The 10222-nt window shown below is 39.8% G+C and overlaps 1 protein-coding gene across 4 annotated transcripts in view; it reads left to right on the top strand.

The window, feature by feature from the left end:
- Positions 1-3750: 3750 nt before the first annotated feature.
- The window catches only part of appl2 (adaptor protein, phosphotyrosine interaction, PH domain and leucine zipper containing 2), a 45509-nt gene continuing 39037 nt past the window's right edge, over positions 3751-10222 (top strand). For 3 of the 4 annotated variants that reach the window (XR_006035170.1, XM_042110675.1, XM_042110674.1), the window contains exons 1-3: positions 3751-3839; positions 4067-4267; positions 9543-9641. Coding sequence is in view for 3 of the 4 variants with exons in the window: in XM_042110675.1 (XP_041966609.1) it covers positions 4085-4267; positions 9543-9641 (282 nt within the window). In the remaining variant the exon portion in view is untranslated. The remainder of the gene's footprint in view (positions 3840-4066; positions 4268-9542; positions 9642-10222) is intronic. The other variant, XM_042110676.1, reaches the window with a different exon arrangement.

Raw genomic sequence — 10222 nt, 5'->3', positions numbered from 1 at the left:
CGTAGCCTACTTTCTAAATGTAAAAACGGTCAGCCATAGATAAACGTAGCCTACCTCTGTCGTGGTGGCTAGTTGCACCAGGTAGGGAAGATGTCCTGAAGTGCACGAACGTTAACCTTATGGCGGTCTTCTGATTGGTGGCGTGCTAAAACGTTTTCCTATTGCATCCATAAACAATTTTCTTGCAGCGAACCGCGCAAAAGCAAACCCCTGGCACTTTAATTTCTTTACACCATGGCTTGTTAGTTCTCCCCCGTTTCCAACAGCTGCCCATCTCCATTTATCTTTTAACTTTTGACACCTGCCTTCCTTTAGCAACAACGCATCCATGACAGCTAGTGGCCTTGCCAAATAGACGGACACAAATCATGACGCTAATATGCAAGGTTCTGGTAGGCCTACTGGTTATGGTTTTGTGCTATAAATTAATAATATTTTATAACAAAGTTTTAAGTTGACTATTTTAATTGTATGGTTATTTTTTGTCAACATACACTCACAACCTACTGTCGTTAAAAGTGAGGCCTAAGCAAAACAGGCTACAAGGCTGTCTGTGCGTCACAAACAGACTGACCCCCTTACCCAACAGTTCGCGATGATGACAGTGATATTATTATTTTTTTTATGCTAACACGCTCAGTCAAAACCTTCCGTCGCAAATTGTGAAAAACATTGTTGTACATGTCATAACAGACGGGATAATAAATTGCATAGGCTACGGTTTATATTGCGTCGCTTTACACATAATGTTAGTTGCATTGATTAAAAACTGTAACAATAATAGTAGCCTACATTGGGTGGCATAGAAGGCTGTTCTAGTCATAGGTGACACCCAAAATGAATGACCTCCCCTGACAAGAGTTCGCGATAGTAAGAAATTGTCTACATTGATGCACGGAAAGAACACAGCCTACGCTTCTTCTCCGAATTCGCACATAGAGCTCACAATATCATATCCAAAAAAGTTAAACGGATTGGCCAACCTCATCAGCTGTCTCTAATGTGTCACTATAATCCAACTTTTAGACCGTTATAGTCCTCCATACGTGTTCTTTGGAAAAGCAAAGGTGATAGTCCCCCCCCCCTCCTATTTTTTTTCTCATCGGATCTGCATCGATCTCAAATATGACATTTCTAAAATCAAATTGACGGAAATCCGTCCTATGACGGAGAACTTTAATCCTTGAGTACAGTACAGTATAGTATAGTATAGTGTAGAGAGAATTGTCCCAGAGGCTCTGGAAAGGTATCTGTGTTGTTATAACTAAAGATTGCTTCTTTGATCACCACAATTAATCATATCCCTGCTGAAAAAAAACAGCCTGACCAGCTAAAGGTGGTTTGCTGGTTGACCAGCTTGTTGACCAGCTTGTCTGACCACCCTATGATGGTTGACCAGCTAGACCAGCAAATCTCTTGCGAAAACATACCTTCAGCTGGTTTACCCACCTAACGATGGTAATTCAGCTGGTTTTGCTTGTCGTACCACCTCAAGCTGGTCATTTTAGCTGGTGTTGCTGGTCTACACTGCTGGTTTAACTGGCCGTGCCAGCTTATGTTGGTCAAACCAGCATGACCATCTTGCACCAACAATGTCAAGCTTGACAGGCTGGTCACCAGCATGACCATCTTGCACCAGCTGTATCCCACACGACAGGCTGGTCAAACCAGCATGACCAGCTTCCTGAAATGGTCACGCCAGCATATCCAGCTGGTGGTACAACCAGCTACACCAGCAAAGACCAGCAAGAGCTGGAAGAAAACCAGCAAAGACCAGCTAAAACCAGCTACCAGCATAAGCTGGTTTCTAGCTGTTTTTTTCAGCAGGGATGTGTGATGATGGGGGGAAAAGGCTATAAGAAAGAATCTCAACAGTGCTTTCAAGTGTTTTAGCTAGTACTTGCTGTATGGACTTTTATAGACTGTTATTAAACTACATGACTCATTCTTTACACATCCTTCATTTCTGTTGTAATTTGTTATATCAGATCAACTTATGTGATTGAACAGATTTCATGGACAGATTTGCACCACTATGCCACTTTCTTTATTACTTAGGTCAAACAGAACTACCCAAGCCTTTTATTGGCCTGACTTTGCACTAGTATTTTATTGACTGTCTATGCACAATTTCAACCAAATTTTGCTGCTCTTATTTTTTCATTATTATATATGCCCTCTTATTTACTTATTTACTTACTTTTTTGTTTACTTGAATGTTATGTTTGTCTGTGGACTTAAATTGGAAAAATATGTCTTGTCTTCACCGTGGGATAGTGAGAAACGTAATTTCGATCTCTTTGTATGTCTGGAACATGTGAAGAAATTGACAATAAAGCTGACTTTGACTTTGACTTTGACTTTGATGGTGTTCACTTGCCTTCATCTTCATCAACATCTCACAGAGCGCACTGATCACCAGTGGGATCCTGGGATACTAGTCATTACATCATCAGCATGGCTCTATGAGCTGGCGATCAGGTTTACAGAACTGCACAGATAAAGAGACGTGGTGAGTTCTGCTAGAGAGAACTGGACCAATCCAGCGCCAGTTGCACATAGAGCATTCTGACAGGAAATGTAACAGTTGTTGTGCTAGGAGCTTCAGATTGGTCTTAACAGAGGACCAATAATAAGTAAAGACAACTGAAGCCCCTGAAGACAACCCTGAAGCAATCCAAAATGAAAATGGGAGAGGTGATCTGTACCAAAGCCAGAAGACATTTCAGAACATAATGTTCATGTGACTGTCAATAAAGCAATAACATATCTGTTACATCGACATTACATGCCATAATCAATGTTGCTTATAGAGAACCCTTGTCAAACATAAGACTCCCATTACTGATTTTTGCACATTTGATGTGTGCATCACCCTTCCTATTGAAAGGTTTAGTTGCAAAATTCTGTCAATGAAACAGTTCTGCCTGACCAAGAAAGCATGAATGCGTACAGATTTGAAGAATAAGGATTATGACCTTATGTCTTAATAAGCTTCTACTTTCTGTTTTAATCTACTGCAAATTCAAAAGGGGCCTGCTTGGTCTGAAGTAAAACAGTGTTTTCGGCGATTATTCAGACAAAAAAAAAAATGTAATTCAGGGTCAGGATTAAAGAGACTAAACATGAAAATACCTTCCCATTCATTCACACACTCCAGGACTGAATAAAAACCTCCTACACTTCAAGCATCACACAATAACAATCTTGATGCCTATGTGTGAGACATTCTAATCAGCTCATATGGTGATCCATGAAAGGGGCTAGCTAGCTACTTCATTGTCATTGGTGCTCATCACACACAATACCATTGTGTGAGACTGCTGGCATAGGTAGGCTACTCTTTAGCAATTACAAGAATGTTGATTTGTGAGTGTCTGATGCTTTGTGTCCATGTCAAATGTATCTGCAGGACTGAGAACTTCACTCCGTGAAGCAGAAGCATTAATGGGGGTGTGGCACATTCTTTGACGTTTCTAGCTAGCTAATGGTTTTAAATTCGTTTAACAGGCATGCAGTCAGTAAAGTAGCCTAACCTTGGCTTGGAAACAGCCTTAACTTGACCCCTTCTTTCCTTTTTCATTTCACAAGTATCAGGTTGTAAAAATAAATACAGAATATCACATCTAGGCCTAGATCAATTTTGCCATTATAAAATGCCGATTTTACACTTGGTATTCCACCCTCGATGTGGACTAAAACATTGTCAACAATTATATACAAAAAACGTATTTTTGACTGTTTCAACAGAAGGGGGCACTATAGACTAACAAAAAGGACAGCTGCTCCTGCTTCTACCCACGGCTTTTGTCTGCACGCATGCAACTCATCTATAAAACGTAAATCGCCCACAATTTGTATTATATTATATTATATTATTGTATTGTATTATATTATATTAAATTATATTATATTATATTATATTAGGTCTATATTAGGCTATATTATATTATAGGCTACTACAGCCTATTAATTATGAAGGAGAAAACTGCGGATTTTGTTAGATACTGATCATGCTGAATTATTTTTATGGTTTTGTAGTTAATATATAGGCCTATTATATTAGATTTGACTAGGCTTTGTGATGAGTGGTGACGCAGAAAACTCCGCCTGGAAATACGTGTCAGCAGGAACAGTAACCCAAGTGTTCTCTGGGAAACAGAGTTCCTGTTCTGAATTATTGAAGAAGGCTACGATCTCCCCGATTAGCAAGATGCCGGCCGTTCACAAATTACTTCTGGAAGAAGCCTTACAGGACAGTCCACAGGTAAATAACATACATCCGCTCTTATTATAATTTGAAGAACCGATTGTTTCATTCCTCGTAGATTTTTAGCAACTATGCTCTCCGTAGGGTAGCCTATGGTCCAGGAGTAGCCTAACGTCAAGAATGCAAATGTATTTCTGATTTTGTTGTAACATTAATGTAAACATAGCTTACAGTTCTACAATAACAGGGTGCCTGCAATAAAAGTGTTCAAATATAGGCTACCATATATCACGATACAGAATGACTAGCTACACCCTCTCCTTTATCCACCGTGCCCATGGAGCAGATTTTCTAGTCCGGGCCAATGATGTCAGGATGAGAACAGACACACTATGTTTACGAATGAATGTATGGCCCTTTTGAATCGGCGATGATAACCTGATGATAGGCTAGCCTATATAGGCTAATTTATATAGTAGGCCCATCCGAATCTTGGGCTGGTGTAGTAGCCTACTGTCAGCATTGTTTTACAGGCTGTATTCCTAATTGTAATCAGAATCCAAGGCCCTGCATCACAAATAAGTGGGTGGGATCTATTGGAATCCATTGAGTTAGGCTGCGGACGGTGAAGCCTATGTGGCAGCTGTCGGATAGGCTGGCTGGCGTTGGCTAGATAGAGCTGGAATTGCTATAACTAGATGTACCGCAGAGCGGTACAAAATATGACAGCCGCCCAGCCCAGCACATTTTTTCCACAAAAATAAATCACGCTGAAAGGCCTATATGATTCTAACTGTCTCACTAAATTGCATTATCCACACTCAATTCTCACTGGTATCTGCTAGACAAGTACCAAAACATAACTAGATGTACCGCAGAGCGCTACAAAATATGACCGCCGCCCAGTCCAGCACATTTTTTCCACAAAAATAAATCCTGCTGAAAGGCCTATATGATTCTAACTGTCTCACTAAATTGCATTATCCACACTCCTATTGCGAATGTTTGCCTCCAGGGGTCAGGGGTCATGTTAACCCATTCCATGTGCACACATATGCATAAACAGATACACACGCACACACATACATTCACAGTAATCATACGTATGACACATACTCACACAGTAGACATATGTACGCATGCATGCACATGCACAAACACACATATGCAGGCAAACACACAAGCACGCACCCACACACATAAACATAAACGTGTACACACACACATGCACACAATTCAAGAATTTCTCAGAATAATGAACAGGCAAGATGGGGGTGGGGTTGTATAAAATGAATTTTACATGTGAAATCTATGAACTAATCATGTTTTGGTACTTGTTGTCTAGCAGATACCAGTGAGAATTGAGTGTGGATAATGCAATTTAATGAGACAGTTAGAATCATATAGGCCTTTCAGCATGATTTATTTTTGTGGAAAAAATGTGCTCTGGACTGGGCGGCGGTCATATTTTGTACCGCTCTGCGGTACATCTAGTTATTTCAATGCATAACCTTGAGATACTACTCACTCAGAGCAAAGCCCGCTACTATACAAGCACCCTAAATCTACACTTGGTCTGCTTTTGTGGTTACAGTTTTTCTCGATTGCTTTTGCCTGCTTAAGTAAACTAGAACCCACTTGGTCTTCATGACTACTTTCTTTGCACAGCAGAAGTAATCTCTTGCGAATGTGTTCACACATTTTCAGTGGGTTCACACATTTCTCACACCCTTTTGCAAAACAGTTAACACAGGTGTCATTCAAAAGCCCCAAACTCTATTGGTTTTCCCATGCTAAACAAAAGGAAAACATATTTTCACAGGTGGTATAGATTCCTTGCATAAGTCTGAATCTCTGATACACCTGTGTGAAACTCCTTTGCACAATTCTTCAATCAGCAATCATTCATTATACATAAGAGATGTCTGTTCTGTGTTGCTATTTGCAAGTATGGATCTAATGCACATTTAGACAAAGTACTGTATTGCCTATTTGGTGGAGAAAACAGTACAAAAGGTGTTTACTGTAGGTCTACTAGGTGTTTGCTGTATGTCTTACAATGACAGTTACATCTTGGGAGGAATGAATAAATTATTTTTTTATTCAGCACATTTTGTCTTTTCACAGTTTTTTTCTGATACCAGAAAAATGAGAAAGAACAGACATAGCAAAAATGCTCATTTTGAGAACTAGATTTTGCATTTTGTTGTCCAGTGTGTAATGATTGATTAAAGAGTGTTTTTGAATTGGCAACAAGTTGTAGTGTTTGAAGGCAAGATTTGCTTTTGCTGCATGTTCTAAGTGTTTTGAGAGAGTAACAGCCTTTTGCAAGCAAAATGTGTCATTTTGTCCAGAGAGCTTTTGTTCAGACACGGGTGTTAACTGTTTTGAGAACGTGATGTCAGAGTTGAAACAGGTATCAAAACGATCGAGAAAAACTGTAATATTATGTAGGTAGCTGGATGGTTTGATGGTTTAAATTGCATTGCATCATAGTAGAGCTAGTGAGCGGGGCTGAGCGGTGCGAATATCCCACTCCTCGCTCGGGCTGTTCACTCGGCCGCTCCTCCGCTTAAATTCACGTCAGGCCGCACCACTCAATTTCGCTCCCCCACTTAAAAATCCAGTGAAATCGCTCCACACTCGCTCCAATTTGAAAGAGGGAGAAATCATCTACAAGCCGAATTGTCACCTTAGAAAACTTAAATCCTAAAGAACTAAGAGCAATGGCAGTTTCACTCATAGAACATTTATTTTAAAAGATACAATATCTATCTATCTATCTATCTATCTATTTCATGCATCAGTCAGGAGCCATGGCCAATGAAAAATACATGATAAGAATTTTAGTGTCACAATTGTTTTGATATCGATAATAAGTCAAGAATTTTGATACTTTCTTGATTTGATTTGGGAGCCCCCCACCACACCAGTGGAAATCATAGACATTACACGAGTAGACTCCCCCAACACACTCAGTGAAAAGGTGGCTTCATATCATTATGGTTTGAGGGTATATTACAGTTTTTCTCAGTCGCTTTGGTGCTATTCTCGCATCACTATTAACATTTGCACAGCAGTTAGTGCATTTCTCAAAACAATTAGTGCAAACTGCAAAACCTAGTGGATGACCTGCAAAAGCACGTCACTTGCTCAAAATGGATAGTCCATTCCTCAAAAGCATGTATTCATGTCAATAAAACTGTCAGTGTCATCAAAATGAGAAGTCTTGACACCATTGTTTATGAACAAGATAGTCAAATGGCTTTGTCATGTTTTCATTATGACAGTTCTCTCAGTGTTTTCCAATGCAAAAAAGGTCAGAACTCAGTGACACTACCTGAACATGCTCAAGACAGCACTATACACTACTTGTACAGCCATTTGAAAACTACAGTAAAGTTACACATTGCTGTAGTTAGGGGAGTAAGTGAGTACAAGACACTGAATACGTACATTTTTACTGTGTAAGCTCTTTGCAATTCTACAGCATTGTGACATAATTTGATAACTAGTTCAACAATTTTGTATGTAATGACTCAAGCAATGAAATGAAGACTATTAGTTTTATAGGGAACGACTATTCAGTATCCATAAGTATAGTTCATTTTGACTGACATGACATAAGCAAATGATAATGTTAAAAAACAGCAGAGAATTGTATGAAAGCAACTGATACATGTCCAAAAGTATTTGCAATTTGTTCAGAGGAAGGAGAATTTGCTACTATGATGTGCACAAATGACTAAATGTTGTGGAGGTTGAACTAATAGTTATGAGAATTTTCATTCTGATCTGCAAAAAGCACCAAAGCGACTGAGAAAAACTGTATTTGTATTACATTTTGAATTTCATATTAAGTTTATATTATTTATTATTTATATTATATGATCTGCGTAATTACCAGCTAAAATACAGTAAGTTGACTATTTCATAGCCTATTGATTTTTGTTTTGACTTACATTTGACATGATTATCATTTGACTTATTAAATCTTTAATGTGACTACACTGTAGGCTATAGTGTGTAGGTCAAATTGAGTGCTTTCTCTGGGGAGACACTGCCTCCACCAGCCGCCCCATAGACACGCCCCTGCTCAGTGGCGTCCCTGGATCAATTGGTGCGCTACAGGCGAACAAACAGTATTGTAAAGCCCTGTCCTTGTGTGATACCATTACATGAAACTGTGTTCCTTAAACACAACTGACCTGAGGCCATGGTTTAGTGCACGTTGCCTTTGTTGAATGTCACTGGCTATTGTTTCTCTCTCATCAGTAAAAAGTTTTGCGTTGAAATGGATGTGAATGATATTATAAGGCCTGACAATGTCTGGTGGTATTTGTTGAGCGCAGATAATACACATGGCAACTTTTTTAGTAATGTTGCAGGGCAACAATCCTGAGTATGTTGCGCTGAGACATTGATATTGGTAATGTTGCTGGGCAATGATCCTGAGTATGTTGCGCTGAGACATTGATATTAGTAATGTTGCTATGCAATGATCCTGAGGATGTTGCGCTGAGACATTGATAATAGTAATGTTGCTGGGCAACGATCCTGAGTATGTTGCTCTGAGACATTGATGTGTTGCTGGGCAACAATCCTGAGTATGTTGCTCTGAGACATTGATGTGTTGCTGGGCAACGATCCTGAGTATGTTGCTCTAAGACATTGATGTGTTGGTGGGCAACGATCCTGAGTATGTTGCTCTAAGACATTGATGTGTTGGTGGGCAACGATCCTGAGTATGTTGCGCTGAGACATTGATGTGTTGCTGGGCAACGATCTTGAGTATGTTGCTCTGAGACATTAATATTAGTAATGTTGCTGGGCAACGATCCTGAGTATGTTGCGCTGAAACATTGATGTGTTGCTGGGCAACGATCCTGAGTATGTTGCTCTGAGACATTGATATTAGGCAGCATTTCTTTCTCTGGAGAACTTCATAATCATCAGTAGGCAAATTGTCATCTTCATCCAATTAAAACACATAGAACCGGTTATGTATCATTACCTCTAGGGTTTGTGTGTTCTAAATGATGTGTCCATATTGGTTAGCTGATCTAAATGATGTGTCCATATCTGTTAGCTGATCTAAATGATGTGTCCATATCTGTTAGCTAAATGATGTGTCCATATCTGTTAGCTGTTCTAAGTTAGCTGTTCTAAATGATGTGTCCATATCTGTTAGCTGTTCTAGGTTAGCTGTTCTAAATGATGTGTCCATATCTGTTAGCTGTTCTAGGTTAGCTGTTCTAAATGATGTGTCCATATCTGTTAGCTGTTGTTCTCTGTTCTGGTTCTGAGTTGGTTCTGGCCTTGTGTCCCTTAGACTCGCTCCCTTCTCAGTGTGTTTGAGGAGGATGCAGGGACCCTCACAGACTACTCCAATAAGCTGCTCCAGACTATGCAGAGAGTGTATGGGGCCCAGGTACTGTATAGCAAGAACAAACACACACACACACACACACACACACACACACACGCCCTATTAACAGACTACTCCAATAAGCTGCTCCAGACGATGCAGGTACTGTATAGCAATAACAACCAACAACATTCTGACAGTGTGTTACTGCAATGCATTGAGTTGCACAACAAGCTCCCTGCGCATACCAGTGCTGTTTAAGATTCCTGTGCTGTTTAAGATGCAACATACCTGTGCTGTTTAAGATACCTGTGCTGTTTAAAGGTGCCATGTGTAAGAATTGAGGTAAAAATATCCAAAAAATGAGCTACACGCATCAAAAGAATGAGAAGAAATTTGGACGATGATGTAATTTAAAAAATGACAAGGTATAGTGCTGCAGAGATATCAACCTGAATTAGCATGCTAAATTACTAGCCACAGCCCGACAGGTGTCATAATACCAGTTTCGGCCATGGGAGACGGTATGCGGGCAACATAACCACCAGCCAAACTGCAATACACATGTCTCGGTTGTTACTATAGGGTAGACCAACTCACTTTCTGGAGGTATACTGCCCCCATCTTTTATGGAATGTGGAGTA

This window comes from Alosa sapidissima, chromosome 11 (genome assembly GCF_018492685.1).
Source record: "Alosa sapidissima isolate fAloSap1 chromosome 11, fAloSap1.pri, whole genome shotgun sequence".
NCBI classification, from domain to species: domain Eukaryota; kingdom Metazoa; phylum Chordata; class Actinopteri; order Clupeiformes; family Clupeidae; genus Alosa; species Alosa sapidissima.
Note: the sequence above shows the minus strand (reverse complement) of the source record. Positions and strands in the feature narration are given on the sequence as shown.